Here is a 17353-nt window from a genome sequence, read left to right on the forward strand (position 1 = left end):
ATGATGGAGGCAAACAAGACTCTAGTGACGGAGTTTGTTCTCACAGGACTCACAGATCTCCCAGGGCTGCAGGTCCCCCTGTTCCTGGTGTTCCTGGGCATCTACCTCGTCACCATGGCAGGCAACTTTGGACTGATTCTTTTCATCTGGAAGGACCCCCATCCTCACACCCCCATATACTCATTCCTGGGCAGGTTGGCCTTTGTAGATGCTTGTTCTTCATCTTCTGTGACTCCCAAGATGCTTATGAATTTTTTATCTAAGGATCATATATCTCTCATTGAATGCATTACCCAATTTTATACTTTTGCTTTTAGTGCTACCACAGACTGTTTCCTCCTGGTGGTGATGGCCTGTGACCGCTATGTAGCCATATGCAACCCCTTGCTTTACCCAGTGGTTTTGTCCAGACTCTGCACTTGGTTGATAAGTGCATCATATGCAATTGGTTTTCTGCATCCTATAATACATGTAGGATTATTATTTAGATTAACTTTCTGCAGGTCCAATGTAATACATCATTTCTACTGTGAAATCTTGCCACTTTTTGCAGTTTCTTGCACTGATCCATCTATTAATGCCTTGGTGCTTATTTCTGCCTCTTTTATACAAGCTTCTGCTTTTATTACCATCATGATCTCTTACACGTGTGTCCTTTTTGCCATCCTGAGAAAGAAGTTAGAAAAGGGCAGGAGCAAAGCCTTCTCCATGTGCAGTGCCCACCTTCTATCTGTTTTCTTGTTTCGTGGCACTCTCTTCTTCCTGTATGTGCGTCCTGGGTCTGGCCCTGATCATTATCATGATAAAATGTATTCACTGTTCTACACAATTATAATTCCCCCGCTAAACCCCTTTACTTATAACCTAAGAAATAAAGAAGCTTCAGGTTAATTTAGAAAAATGATAAGCAAATATTTTTCAGGAAATCTTTCATTTTTTTTTACATTTTACTCTTTTTAAATAAAGCCTAATGACTTGCTCTGGGTTTTCACATAGTAGGGACTGCATGAATAGCTGTTTAATGAATGAATAATAATATTTAGTTTAGATATGCTTGTCTTAGTTATAAGTTAATGTGATCATCAAAATAATTAATACAGTAAAAACAATCATCATTGACTTTTTTGTTGGTTTAATTTTCAAGGATGAAAATGAAAAATGAATCCCCAAATTGCTAAATCTTTGCAATATGAACTCTTGTGTTTCCAGGTACACATATTTAAAGCTCTTCTGAACTTATATTTTTTTAGAGGAAGACTCAATCTGTGTAAATACTCTGTTGAAAGGGTACTCATGGCCTCCAAAATAATTCTCGAGCAAGTAGTTTTCAAAACCTTATCTTTAGTGGCTACTTATAAATGAGCCAAACAATATGAACATCAAATTAATATTGTTAGACTAAATATAACAACATACATTCCTCCTTATGGCTTTAACATGAATATTTCTAGATTTAAATATCTGTGTTGCATTCATAGAAAGATTAATTTAGCAAATAGTTGTTAATACAATGAACTTCCTGGCAAACAATAAAATGTTGAGTCTTTAAAATGTTTTCCTTTTCAGTTTAGTAAGTAGTCTTACTGAGTACCTTGTTCTCAGCATGCATATAACAATTGAATACATTTTCCCACCCTAGAATTGACAGCAAGCTTAAATAGCAGGTGCTCTTGTTCAACTCATAGTTATGTAACTTTAATTGTTCTTTCTTTTTTTTTATCTTAAAAGAGCTTTGTATGTTTTGTGTTAATTAATGTTTGACAAAGGAAGCAAAAGTATACTACAGAGAAAGGACAGTCTCTTCAAGAAGTAGTGTTGGGAAAGCAGGACAGTTATATGGAAATCATGAAATTAGAACAGCCTCTCATACCATATACAAAAATAAACTCAAAATGATTTAAAACCTAAATAGAAGAGACAAGACCATAAGACTCCTAGAAGAGAACATAGGCAAAACCTTCTCTGACATAAATCAGTCTCCCAATGCAAAAGGAAGTAAAGTAAAAATAAACAAATAGGACCTGATTAAACTTTAAAGCTTTTGCACTGCAACAGAAACCATCAAGAAAATGAACTGACAATCTACAGAATGGGAGAAAATATTTGTGAATGACACAAGGAGTTAAAATAAAAAATGTACAAACAGCTCATGCAACTCAATATTAAAAAAATAATCCAATCAAAATAGGCAAAATTCCTGAACAGACATTTCTCCAAAGAAAACACCCAGGCCAACAGGCACATGAAAAGATACACAATATCACTAATTATTCAGTTCAGTTCGGTTCAGTTCAGTTGCTCAGTCATGTCCAACTCTTTGCAACCGCATGAATTGCAGCACCCCAGGCCTCCCTGTCCATCACCAACTCCCGGAGTTTACCCAAACTCATGTCCATTGAGTTGGTGATGCCATCCAGCCATCGCATCCTCTGTCGTCTCCTTCTACTCCTGTCCCCAATCCCCCCCAGCATCAGGGTCTTTTCCAATGAGTCAACTCTTCGCGTGAGGTGGCCAAAGTATTGGAGTTTCAGCTTTAGCATCAGTCCTTCCAATGAACACCCAAGACTGATCTCCTTTAGGATGAACTGGTTGGATCTCCTTGCAGTCCAAGGGACTCTCAAGAGTCTTCTCCAACACCGCAGTTCAAAAGCATCAATTCTTCGGGGCTCAGCTTTCTTCACAGTCCAACTCTCACATCCATACATGACCACTGGAAAAACCATAGTCTTGGCTAGATGGACTTTTGCTGGCAAAGTAATACCTCTGCTTTTGAATATGCTACCTAGGTTGGTCATAACTTTTCTTCCAAGGAGTAAGCGTCTTTTAATTCCATGGCTGCAATCACCATCTGCAGTGATTTTGGAGCCCCCAAAAATAAAGTCTGACACTGTTTCCACTGTTTCCCCATCTATTTCCCATGAAGTGATGGGACCAGATGCCATGATCTTCATTTTCTGAATGTTGAGCTTCAAGCCAAATTTTTCACTCTCTTCTTTCACTTTCATTAAAAGGCTCTTTAGTTCTTCTTCACTTTCTGCCATAAGGGTGGTGTCATCTGCATATCTGAGGTTATTGATGTTTTTCCTGGCAATATTGATTCCATCTTGTGCTTCTTCTAGCCCAGCGTTTCTCATGATGTACTCTGCATATAAGTTAAATAAGCAGGGTGACAATAGACAGCCTTGACATACTCTTTTTCCTATTTGGAACCAGTCTGTTGTTCCATGTCCAGTTCTAACTGTTGCTTCCTGACCTGCATATGGGTTTCTTAAGAGGCAGGTCAAGTGGTCTGGTATTCCCATCTCTTTCAGAATTTTCCACAGTTTATCGTGATCCACACAGTCAAAGGCTTTGGCATAGTCAATAAAGCAGAAACAGATACTTTTCTGGAACTCTCTTGCTTTTTTGATGATCCAGCGGATGTTGGCAATTTGATCTCTGGTTCCTCTGCCTTTTCTAAAACCAGCTTGAACATCTGGAATTTCACTGTTCATGTATTGCTGAGGCCTGGCTTGGAGAATTTTGAGCATTACTTTACTAGCATGTGAGATGAGTGCACTTGTGCTGTAGTCTGAGCATTCTTTGGCATTGCCTTTCTTTGGGATAAGAGAAATGTAAATGAAAGCCACATGGGACATTACTTCATGCTGGTCAGAAGGCTATCATGAAAAAGTCTACAAATAGTAAATATTAGACAGGATGCAGAGTAAAGAAATCCCTTGTATACTGTTAATTAGGGAATGTAAATTTGTGCAGCCATTATGAAAAACAGTATGAGGTTTCCTTATAGAATTAAAGTAGAGGTACCATATGATCCAGCAACCCTACTCCTGGGTATATACCAGCAAAAGATAAAAACTAACTAGAAAAGACAGATGCACCCCAATGTTTATAGCAGCATTATTTGCAATAGCCAAGACATGGAAACAACAACCCAAGTGCCCTTCAATATATGATTGGCTTAAGAAAATCTTTATATGTAGATACCAATCAATCATAAAAATGAATGAAATATTGCCATTTGCAGCAACATGGGTGGACCTAGACAAAGACAAATATTGCATATCACTTATATGTGGAATCTAAAACAGAATATAAATGATATTTATGCATGCATTAGTCACTCAGTTGTGTCCAACTCTTTGTGACTCTATGGAGTGTAGCCGGCCAAGCTCCTTTATCCATGGAATTCTCCAGGCAAGAATACTAGAGTGGGTTGCCAATCCCTTCTCCAGGGGATCTTTTCAACCCAGGGATCGAACCTAGGTCTCCCACATTGCAGGCAGATTCTTTAATGTCCAAGCCATCAGGGAAGCCCTATTTTCTCAGTCATGTTCAACTCTTTGCCACATAGACTGTAGCCCACCAGGTTCCTTTGTCTTTGGAATCCTCCAGGCAAGAATACTGGAGTAGGTAGCCATTCCTTCTCCAAGGGATCTTCTCCACCCAGGGATCGAACCTGAGTCTCCTGCACTGCAGACAGATTCTTTACTGTCTGAGCCACTATGGAAGCCCAGTACAAATGAATCTGTGTACAAAATAGAAACAGATTCATAGACATAAGAAACTGATACATGGTTACCAAATAGAGAAAGTAAAGGGGTAAGAGGAAAATGAGAGGTGTGGAATTTCCTTCTCCAGAGGATCTTCCAGACTCAGGGATCGAGCCCAAGTCTCCTGCATTGCTTGCAGATTCTTTACCATCTCAACCACCAGAAAAGCCTAGATACAAACTGCTGCTGCTGCTGCTAAGTCGCTTCAGTCGTGTCTGACTCTGTGCGAAATAGGTACACAAATACACAGAGGGTTTACTGTGTAGCACTGGGAACTAACTGTATTCAATATCTTCTAATAATTTATAATGGAAAATAATCAGTAAAAGTAATTGAGTCAATCTGCTGTACACCTATAATGTAAATCAAATATATTTCAATAAAAGAAAAATCCTAGTCATGGGTTTCACTATTGCAAAGCAAATATAACACTATATAAAATTTCCTCCATACTCATAAGTGGTATATTTGGTGATGATTTTCAAGTTATTGCTATGCTAAGGGGCAGGAACATCTTTTGGCATGAAAAGACATGAATAAACCATAATTCAGAGAGAATGAAAGTTGCCCCTTTCCTGAGGCCACCTCATGCAAGATTTCCATATTCTAAATGTTTGTCAGAGGAAATCTTAGCAACTTGAGAGGGTTGTTGCATAAATAGATACATTTATTTCTGGAGATTCTGTAATTTAACATTTTTTAAATAATTCTATTCTTGCAGGTATTCAAAGCATCTCAGATAAAGACAGTGCTAGACCATGGTTTCCTCTAGCAGTTAAAGGATTTGCAATTGCCTGTGACCTTGTTTAGAACAGACTTCCTCAGAACAAGCAGCCAAGCAGTTCAACTAGTCCTTTAGGGGCTTCCCCATGCAAATGGTGTGGTCTGCCAGCTTCATTCAATGGAAAAGTTTCCATCTCAGAGCAGTGTATCAGGTATTTTTGGTGTAAATAATGTGCTTCTCCGGAGAAGGCAATGGCACCCCACTCAAGTACTCTTGCTTGGAAAATCCCATGGACAGAGAAGCCTGGAAGGCCACAGTCCATGGGATCGCTGAGGGTCGGACACGACTGAGTGACTTCACTTTCACTTTTCACTTTCATGCATTGGAGAAGGAAATGGCAACCCTCTCCAGTGTTCTTGCCTGGAGAATCCCAGGAACGGGGGAGCCTGGTGGGCTGCCGTCTATGGGGTTGCATAGAGTCGGACACGGCTGGAGTGACTTAGCAGCAGTAGCAGCAGTGTGATTCTCAGAAACTCAAAGGCTGCAATGGTCATGATCCTCATTACAACCTTATTTGTTTTACTATCCTAATTTTGCAAAAACTGTATAGGATGTGGCAGATAATGGTAGAAACCAGAAACAGCCCCATAGAAACTTTCAATACTATATCTGACATGAGATATATGTTACTGATATGTGGAAAATGTATCCTGCCAATACCAATCATGAATGAGGATTAGAAGCATTTTATATTCACATGGGAAGGGTAACAGTATAAACTGAAGGTCTTGCCCCAGGGATATATGGAGAAAACTTTATTTCCAGATATTTTTTGAACAGCAGGTTGGTTCATTATGTTGATGACAATATGTTAATTGAACCTTATAAGTACTATGGACACCTTTGTAAAGTTCACGTGCTCCACAGGATGCCAGAAAAATCCTATAAGAGTTGCAATTTGGGTGGAGAAAGGGAACTGTCTTGCACTGTTGGTGGGAATATAAAGTGATACAGCCAGTATGGAAGACAGCCTGAAGATTCCTTAAAAAACTAAGAATATTATACATGTTTCAATGCCATTCTCCCAAATCATCCCACCCTCTCTCTGTCCCACAGAGTCCAAAAGACTGTTCTATACATCTGTGTCTCTTTTGCTGTCTCGCATACAGAGTTATTGTTACCATCTTTCTAAATTCCGTATATATGCTTTAGTACCGAGGTCCAGACTCAGCAGAGTCCAGGGATATCCTCAGGATGGACGATGTCGGCGAATGAAGAAAGATAGAGAAAGAGATAAGGAAAGAATGACACGGGGTGACCAAGCTTCTTCAGTGAGCAAGGCCCGTTACTTTATTTTCAGAGAGGGCTTTTATACCCTGAGTTGTACATACAGCAAGGTGAAAAATGCAGAGTCAACTCAACATTCCATCAGTATTAACTTTTATCGATACCAGATTCCTTCCTGCAAGAGTCTTATTTTTTTGTACATTATCTTCTGGCCCAGAGGCCTGTTGATATTTTATGACCTCTTTTTGATAAAGGTTGGTCAACCAGAACAATAATTTTCCCTTAAAGTGTTTCTTCTTAAATTCCTAGCCTGTGTCACCCTTAAAGTAAAGATTCAGCGGGTTACAGCAAAGAAAGAACTTATTAACTCAGAGTCTAATGTTGCTAATGCTAAGGCTATTACTTGTTTCTTCTATATCCTGACTATATGCACTCCCAGGAACACAGTGGATAAGGGATGTGAGAACTTGGCAGCAAGCATTGGCTCAACAATGTTGCAAGAGTCTGGATAAACCTGCCAAGTAAGCTAGAATGCTAACAGGGGGTTTGAAACACTCCTTTCATGCCCAGGAGATCTATAAACTAAAGCCCTAAGTTAACTTTTTCCAGAGAAATGCGGTTGGGGACAGCCCCCTGTTGATGTCAGATGAATTGGTGAAAGACATAAAATAGTAAGACAGACAGATTCTGGTTTTGGGGTAGATGCTCGAGAAGGTCCAGGGGGCCTGTCGAGTCCTGAGGCCTTGCTTATCTTCTGCATGACCTTGTCACGGGTGGGATGGCCCAGGGAGTCCCTTAAGTCCTGCATGACCCTATCATGGGTGGGATCTCCCGTGCTGGCTCCTGGCACTTTAGTATACTGTATTGGTATTTTTCTTTCTGACTTACTGCACTCTGTATAATGCAGGATACTGGATGCTTGGGGCTGGTGCACTGGGACAACCCAGAGGGATGGTATGGGGAGGGAGTAGGGAGGGGGTTTCAGGATGGGGAACACGTGTATACCTGTGGTGGATTCATGTTGATGTATGGCAAAACCAATACAATATTGTAAAGTAATTAACCTCCAATTAAAATAAATAAATTTATAGGAATAAAACTATCATATGACCCAGCAATTCCAATACTGAGCATGTATCCTGAGAAAATCATAACTGAAGAACGACAGATGTATCTCAATGCTCTCTGCAGCACTGTTTTTAATACCTAGGACATGGAAGCAATGTAGATGTCCATCAACAGATGAATGGATAAAGAAGCTGTGGTACCTATATACAATGGAATATTACTCAGCCATAAAAAGGAACACATTTGAGTCAGTAGTAATGAGATGGATGAGCCTAGAGCCTATTATACAGAATGAAGTAAGTCAGAAAGAGAAAAACAAATATATATTTATGCACATTTATGGAATCTAGAAAGATGGCACTGATAAATTAATTTGCGGGGCAGCAGTGGAGATGCAGACATAGAGAATAGCCTTATGGACCCAATGGGGAGTAAGAAGAAGAGGGTGGGACAAATGGAGAGAGTAAGCATGGAAACATAAACACTGACATATGTAAAACAGATAGCCAGTGGGAATTTGCTGTGTGACTCAGGGACCTCAAACTGGGACTCTGTGATGACCTAGCAGGGTGGAATGGGGCAGGAGGTAGAAGGGAGTCTCAAGACAGAGGAGACACATGTATATCTATGGCTGAGCCATGTTGATGTATGGCAGAAACCAACACAATTTTGTAATTATCCTTCAATTAAAAACAAATAAGTTAAAAATTGTATTTTGGGAGTGTGTAATTGTAACCTGTGGCAAGATAATATGTATTAAAATTTGTTGGTATCAACACAAAGAAGAGTCACTGCTGGGTTTGCTGGAAAGAAAAAAGTATTACTTTGAAATCATAGCTTTTTATTGAGCTAGGGACTAGATTGGAATTGGGTTTGACTAATTTTTAATTAGTTTGACTCTGGTTGGTAGAGGCTGAGAGTGTTCTACAAGTGGAAAGGAGGATAAAACAGGTAAATCATAAACAAAAAAAGTACAGAAGAAGAAAGCATTAGCTGATAACCGAATCCAGATAACCATTTTCTTCTCTTCCTAGATACATGGCCTCACTTTTCAATCGACTGCAGTATTATGATTGAGGTTAGGATAGCAAGTGACATACTAGCTCATAAGCACCTCACAGCTGGAATCCCCCATGAATTTTCCCTTTCCAGCTTGATCCAGATAAGAACACAGTCACTGAAGAAAGTTATGTGTGGGGACTTCCTGGCAGTCCAGTGGTTAAGACTTCGCCTGCCACTGCAGGGGGTGCAGGTTCAGTCTCTGGCTGGAGAGCAAGTATCCCACACGCCTCGTGGCCAAAATGCCAAGGCTTAAAGCAGAAGCAATACTGAATGTTATATGTGGAAAATTCCTGAATAATAAGATGGAGCCTAGGACTCTGAATTATCAGTTGAGGTAGAATAGTCTATCAGTCAGGAACATGTGTTTTATACTCACCATGAATGGGAAATTAACTTCTATCTTGTCAATTTAGATATTAAAAAGTATAAGTTCAATTAATGTTACTGTAAATGATATACACATATGATGCAATAAAATTCCTTAACTGCATACAGTTAATTATTGGGCCTATTTCTCAGTACAGGGACATATATATGAGACTTAAGAATTTCAGTTGTTAACAGAAACAGACCTACAGACTTAGCAAACTTATGGTTACCAGGGGGTTAGGGTGGAGGGGAGGGATGGTTAGGGAGTCTGGGATTGATATGTACATATTGCTACATTTAAAATGGGTAATGGAGCTTCCCTGGTGGTCCAGTGGTTGAGCGTCCACTTTGCAGTGTGGAGGACATGGGTTTCATCCCTGGTCAGGAAACAGGGATCCCACATGCTGGGTAGCAACTGAGTCTGTGCGCCACAACTATAGAGTCTGTGCATCACAACTACAGAGTCTGTGAGCCGCAACCTCAGGGTCCGTGCGCTACTACTACAGAGTCTGTGGGTCACAACTCAGAGTCCTGTGCCACGACAAAAGATCCCGCATGACACAAGGAGGATCCTGTGTGCCACCACTAAGACCTGACACAGTCATATAAATACATTAAAAAATGTTTTAAACAGACAACCAACAGCGACCTATCATACAGCACAGGAAATTCTGCTCAGTATTATATAATAAACTAAATGGGGAAAGAACTTGAAAAAGAATAGATACTTGCGTATGTATAACTGAATCACTTTTCTGTACACCTGAAACTAACAAAACATTGTTAATCAACAATACCCCAATATAAAATTAAAAGCTAAAAAAGAATTTGTTATTATTTTATGTGCAATGAGAAATTATTAATAACATTTACATGGGGGTAACCATGTGTTATAGTGTGGTAGTTGAACAGTATACATTTTATAAAAATCAGTCTGGTGTCAATGTGGAAAATAGATTGGATGACTGTGTTAGGAGTTGTAGATAGTGTAGTTAGGAGGTTATTTAGTAAGCCAGGCAAGAGATGAATGTATTTTAGATTTTAGTACTGAATGCATAAAAAGAAATATTGGATTTAAGACATCTTTGGTAGATGGATTCTTGGTTTGTGACCCTATTTTCTGTGACAGGAAACACTGGAAGAATACCAGGCTTGAGGGCAGAATAGAGGAAGACCATACTTTCCGATTTGGACATGTTAATTCTAAGGTACCTTTGGGAGTTTCAAGTGAGCAAGTCAGGTAGGTATTTGGGGAGTGGCAGCATTAGAGAAAAATAAGAGGAAGGAAAATAGCTTATTCTAAATTCTGTTTAGTGATATCTTTTAAACATGTCTCTATAGTGAACTTTGAGGACACTATGTGTAGTTTTAATTGTTATAACTAGAAGTATACGGATGATTTGATGATTAGCTTACAATGCCCAGTAGAACAACTTTGACTTCTTCCTACCTACTGGGAATATTCTGGAAGCATTAAGGGAATTTCAAAAATTTTTAAGAATAGGTTTGCAAATAGGAGAAAGAAATGTTATATCCTTTCAGTTTTGCTTTTCCAAGGAAAAGCAATGCTTAAATAGTTGTGCTTCATTTCTGTACCTCTTATGCTACTTTGAGAAAACCAGCACATTTTCCGTTTCCCATATCTTACAGGAGCTGGGTGAGGATGCAGACATTTTCATAATTTTCATTATTATAGCCTTGCAACTTGTCTGTATGATAAAAAATATCTAAATAAGACATTAAAATCCTAGACAGGCCTTTTCCTTTTCTATTGGCTATGGGGTCACAAGAATCAGACACAACTGAGTGACTTTCACTGCTCACTCACCAAAGACGATGGTAGGGCTTTGGGGAGTTGCTTAATCCATGCAATGGAGCTATATGAATGGGATGAGTGGAGTCTCATGTGGTGGAGTCTCATGAATGGGATGAGAGTCTTATAAAAGGGGTTTCAGAGAGATCCCTACCTTTATTCTTCATGTGAGGACACAGTGAGAACATGTAGGCGATGAACCAGGGAAAGGGTCTTCACCAGAATTAGGTCATTTTGGCATCTTGATTTGGACTTCCCAGCCTCCAGAAACATGAGAAATAAATTTCTGTTGTTCATAAGCTATCCAGTCTAGTGAGTATGCTTTTACAGCAGCCCAAATGGACTAACACATGACTTCATATTTAATTATTACTTCAAGACTTTCAAAGTGTGTTTATCTGAATCATCTTAATTGATAATGAGGTGGTATTTCCTCAATTTACAAATCAGGCAGCCTGGAGCAGTGAAAAAGCACAGGATGTCAAATCAAAAGACCTATTTTTTTTTTTCCTGAGTCTCAAATGAGGCTAAAAGTGATCATAAGAAGCTCCATTAAATTTGTTAGTGCAAAGAGTGAAGAAAAAATGTTTGAGGCTAACTCAGTAGACAGTGTTTTAATTTCTTCATGTGTACAATGAGTATAATATATGCACTTGTGAAACGGCAACCCACTTCAGTGTTCTTGCCTGGAGAATCCCAGGGACGGGGGAGCCTGGTGGGCTGCCGTCTATGGAGTCACACAGAATCGGACATGACTGAAGTGACTTAGCAGCAGCAGCAGCAGTGATGACTCTATACATAGGAAATCCTAAAGATACAATCAGAAAACTACTAGAGCTAATCAACGGATTTAGTGAAGTTGCTGAATACATAATCAATACAGAGAAATCACTTGTTTCCCTACACACTAATAATGAAAAATTGGAAAGATAAATTAGGGAAAGAATCCCATTCACTACTGCAACAACAAAAAATAGAGTACTAGGAATAAACCTACCTAAGGAGACAAAAGGGCTATATGCAGAAAACTATAGGACACTGATGAAAGAAATCAAAGATGACCCAAATGTAGAGATACACCATGGTCTTGGGTTGGAAGAATCAATATTGTGAAAATGACTATACTACCCAAAGCAATCTACAGATTCATTGCAATCTCTATCGAAATATCAATGGCATTTTTCATAGAACTAGAGCAAAAATCTTAAAATTTGTAAGGAAACACAGAAGATATCAAATAACCAAAGCAATATTGAGAAAGAAAAACAGAGCTGTAGGAATCAACCTTCCTGACTGTATACTACACACTATAGTACAAGTTTTTAAGCTCTCAGTAGTTTTCTGTTTTTTCCCAAATACATATAGGTCTGGAATATATCTTGCCAAGCTTAACATAAATAAATATGATTATGTGACTATTATGTGTATTCATAATTACAGGTTTTGATGATGATGTAGCCAAGGAAACAACCCAAAAGTTTTCAAACTAATAACATAGAAAATGTGAGCAATATATTATTCAACTGGTTATTTTTGAAAAATTATGTGCAGCACAATCATAATATTATTTGCATATAGAAATGTTTATATGTTATGTTTATATAAATGTATATATAGCTTCTGTGTATAATTGCACATAAAAACCCAAAAGATAGCTGCAATGATCAGTGATTAGTGAAATCAGAAGAATTTTTTTCTTTGTACTTTCTACATTTTCCATTTTTTCTACAACTAAATAGTGATTCTTTTGTTTTAAAAAGAAAGAAGTGGGCTATAAAAGTAACAGTTGAAGAACAATATGTTTGAAACAATTTGTTGACTAATGTATAATGCCTGGTAGGCTGGCTTTATTCTATAGGGAATCTTTTGATGGCTTTGGGGGAACTTTAATATTACCTTCACAAACAGATTTGAAGATGGAAGATATAAATACCTTTTTCTTCAAAGTGCATTTTCAAAGGAAATTAATTGGAGATGAATATTTGTTTTGATATCTTTGTTGTTATACAGTGAGCTGTTCATGAAAGTCTATATTTCCTGGTATCTTTGTATCCTCTTATAAGAATTAGGTGAAGACACAATGCTATTATTGTCATTATTCTTTCCATAAAATGTGTAGAACAAATTTACTTTTAGTACTTAGAGTCTCTCATCAGCTGTCAAAAATATTTAAAATTCTTTTCAGCTGATTTATCTACCAAATAGAACAAAGTAATCCTAAACTGAATAAATATACATTATATTCTCTAAATCCTATGGATAAAAAGCTATATACTTGGAGAATGAAGACTTGAGTTCATGCTATTACATATAGAGTTCTTAACCACTATGCTATGCTACTTACTAACAGAGGACTCAGTTTCTTAAGTTGTGGGCCTATTTCCCTTAGAAAATTCAGTGCACTATAGATGAGAATCTTAAAATGAGGTCATACAGTGAATAATCATTTAATAATTCAGAGGCAGAAAATTAGCTTCAGAAAATTTGTTACATTTTTGTGAAAATTTTCCAGAATAATGAGCCATAGAATGAATCTATTTAATATTTTTATCTGTAAAAGTGGAATTCATTCTGGCCTTTACTGTAGTTTCACAGAATCTGGAAGATTTTCCAACAGTGAAGAATCATAGGGTTATGGAACTGTTAGGACAGTCTATGTCTTTGACTTCATCCTGGTTCTTGTTTACTTTGTACTTCTCTGGAAATAGGAAGAAAGATGGAGTTGATGACATCTGCCAGGAGCCATATCTTATATTCTAGGCAGAGTGTAAATCAGGATAATATACTCCTTTCAGTGATTTGACAGCAGTGTGCTTACTTAATAATCACTGCCAATTTAACCAACTCTCTGTTTATACTTTTAAGTCTAATATTAATCTCCAACCATCTCTTTTCCTATTCTCTGTGAAGATATTTTTTTCTCAACATAGCCTCTCTTTTCAAAGGGAAAAACAACTTCTAGGTTCCTTTCTGTCGAAAATATCCCAATTCTTATCTACTTATGGTTCAAAGATTGTGTCAGAACTGAAGTTTTCACAAAATCTGTATCTCTTAAATTTTCCACATGGTGTCCTCTCTTTGAATTATAAAGTAGGCACTTTAAGAAAATATTTTAGGCCAGCAGAGACTTGGCAGTGAAATCTTCAACAACCTTGTACAGATTTGGTGACTAGGTTGGAGAAATAAAAATCTGCATTGGAATGACTCCCGCTTGGCAGAGTCATTGAAAAGCAGGGAGTTGTGAATCCAATAATTATGAGCACTCCCTTGCAGGGTTATGTACTTAGATCAGCTGTTTGTAAATCGGTAGACCCTGCAGCAGGGATTTGGGTTACACAAACACATTTTATGTTCAGAATTCTTCATAATTTGTCACTGATGAAATGAATTGTGATGATGTAGACTTAGGTTTACCCCCTGGGTTTCCACAGGATCCAGCCTTCTCACTTGCTTCCCAGGATTATAAAACTCACATATAACTTCATGTTAGTGGTTTCCTATTAATGTTGTTGATTTTTTTCCTTTTTTGATTTGCATTTAAACAACATTTATAATTTTTACTACTTAAATTGAAAGAGCTCCAAAACACAGGCTAATCTTTTTGACTATAGTGTCTTCTGTAATGCTTTAATCCACTCTAATTTTGAAATTTCTAGTTCTTATCTCAAACACAGCAGGAAAAAAAATGTTACAATTGTTTTAGTATTATGAGCCTCTGATATATTAGAAACATTCTCGGTTAACTTCATGATAATTGTTTACTTGGCATGTTTAACAACGTCTCTTAGATCCTTTTCAAATCTGCAGATGAGCGGCTAGTGTCAGGTTTCTTTTTCTTCTTAAAAGATGGGTTATTTCAGCATCTTAGTATAATACCTGAGTTAGAGGTTCTATATTTGACTGAGCCAAGAAGGATGATATTCTAGGTTAGGAGCAATAAAAATGTTTGGTGATGGACTGAATGATTATGACCACATATGAGAATTTATTGAATAAAATTAACAAGAATATATTTGAAATTTGAATGTTTTTGATGAATATATCATCAAAGGAGTCTATTAGGAATATGGGGTAATTTCATTAATATATGATCAAACAACAAAATTATAATGGATAGAAATCAGCAGAAATGGTACTATAACTTTCTGTCTTATTCATGTCTTAGGATAAAAAATATATATTTGTGATATATAGGCTATATAAAGGTATAGCCTACTTTTTGGTTCAGTAGAAAATATATGAAAGAGTTTCATTTGAAACAATGAAAAATTTTTTGACCCAGTCTGAATCTTTAGAGATTTTAGTATAAAATGCATAATGTACTTTTAATTCTGTTCAAAGTTTCAATGTTAATACAATACATTCAGTTTTAAGATATTTATGAGTGACAAGTTATGGACTAAGTTAACTGGTGTTTATAGCCTCCTCCATAAACCTTTAAGTACATGTAGATATATACACACACATATATGTGTGTGTGTGTGTATATATATATATATATATGCCTTTAAAAAAGACTTTGCCTCTGAAAATTATTTATAATATTTATCACATCATGTAGTTGTTCAGTCGTGTCCAAGTCCTAATACTCTGAAGTGTGTTTTAAAAAAGAGAGACACTACTTCAGTCAGAGCATCAGAAACAGAAGAAGACATTACCATCCAATACCTGTTTTCATGAATATTGATAAATTTTTTGATTTCAATTCTCCATTGCAGTGATCTACCTGAGTGGATATGATGGAAGCAAACAAGACTCTGGTGACAGAATTTGTTCTCACAGGACTCACAGATCTCCCAGGGCTGCAGGTTCCCCTGTTCCTGGTATTCCTGGTCATCTACCTCACCACCATGGTGGGCAACCTTGGACTGATTTTTCTCATCTGGAAGGACTCCCATCTTCACACCCCCATATACTCATTCCTGGGCAGCCTGGCCTTTGTAGATGCTTGCTTTTCATCTTCTGTGACTCCCAAGATGCTTATGAATTTTTTTTCTAAGGATCATATATCCTTCATTGAATGCATCACCCAGTTCTACATTTTTGCTTTCAGTGCCACCACAGAGTGTTTCCTCCTGGTGGTGATGGCCTATGACCGCTATGTAGCCATATGCAACCCCTTGCTTTATCCAGTGGTGATGTCCCACAGACTCTGCACTTGGTTGATAAGTGCATCATATGCAATTGGTTTTCTACATCCTATAGTTCATGTAAGATTGTTATTTAGATTAACTTTCTGCAGGTCCCATATAATAGATCATTTCTTCTGTGAAATATTGCCACTTTTTACAATTTCTTGCACTGATCCATCTATTAATGCCTTGGTGCTTTTTATTTCTGCCTCTTTTATACAAGCTTCTACTTTTATGACTATCATAGTTTCTTACACCTGTGTCCTCTTTGCCATCCTGAGAAAGAAGTCAGAAAAGGGAAAGAGCAAAGCCTTCTCCACATGCAGCGCCCACCTTCTTTCTGTTTCCTTGTTCTATGGCACTCTCTTCTTCATGTATGTGCGTCCGGGGTCTGGCCAGGATCAATATCAGGATAAAATGTATTCACTGTTCTACACGATTATAATTCCCCTGCTAAACCCCTTTTTTTATAGCCTAAGAAACAAAGAAGTTTTACTTGCATGTAGAAAAATGATAAATAAATAAATATTTATCAGGAAATCTTTTATTATCCTTCACTTTTTCCTCTTTTTAAATAAAGCATAATGACTGGCCATGGGTTTTCATACAGTAGGGACTGAATGAATAGTTGTTAATGCATTAATAATAATATTTACACCAGCTATGATTGTCAGTTATAAGTTAATGTAATCATCAAAATAATTAATGAACAATAAGAACAGTCGTCACTGACTTTTTCTTGTTGTTTTAAACTCATCTTTAAGGATGAAACTGACACTGAATCAGTACATGATGATACATGTCAGGACTCCCATCTTACAGTCTCTTTGGAGAAAGTCAGTCATAGGAAGTTCCAAAGTCAATAGGATAATATTTTTGTAAGTTAAACAATAAAATTTTAATTTTCCATTTTTAACATGTTTCTTTTCATGGTGGAAAAAACCAGCAATTGCTTTTCAACAATTATTATGGGTAGAGTTCCTAAATCCATTTATTTCCTTCTTTGGTATATGTTGATATACCAGGCTTGGTGAATTGACCTTTCCTGTTATTTTTCTGTATATGAGCAGAGGATTTAACCTTGCTACTCTGTTAAAAGGAAGACACCTCAAAATTGGGGGAAAAGTCTACCTCTTCTGGCTTTAGGAGATGATGAGGGAAAACAGAAGATGCAATGGTAGGAGAGGACTCAGACATGCAGGTTTTAATCCCCCATCTGGAGAGGCTGGAGATTTGCAAAGTAAAGAGGAAAATTAGATGGGTATGAGTAGTGTGTTATCTATTGCTGTTTTAGCAAATTAGCATTGTGGCTTAAAAAATCAAGCCATTGCAAGCTTAGTGACTT

General features: G+C 37.4%; 2 protein-coding genes across 2 annotated transcripts; both read left to right on the forward strand.

The window, feature by feature from the left end:
- On the forward strand, positions 1 to 891 carry LOC138430468 (olfactory receptor 5AC1-like). Its single transcript, XM_069572664.1, has one exon. It carries the CDS (start codon positions 1 to 3, stop codon positions 889 to 891), a length of 891 nt encoding a protein of 296 aa, XP_069428765.1.
- A 14721-nt stretch (positions 892 to 15612) lies between these two features.
- Positions 15613 to 16533, forward strand: LOC138430484 (olfactory receptor 5AC1-like). Its single transcript, XM_069572665.1, has one exon. It carries the CDS (start codon positions 15613 to 15615, stop codon positions 16531 to 16533), a length of 921 nt encoding a protein of 306 aa, XP_069428766.1.
- Positions 16534 to 17353: the final 820 nt, after the last annotated feature.

The sequence above is a fragment of the Ovis canadensis genome, chromosome 1, assembly GCF_042477335.2.
Source record: "Ovis canadensis isolate MfBH-ARS-UI-01 breed Bighorn chromosome 1, ARS-UI_OviCan_v2, whole genome shotgun sequence".
Classification (NCBI taxonomy): Eukaryota; Metazoa; Chordata; class Mammalia; order Artiodactyla; family Bovidae; genus Ovis; species Ovis canadensis.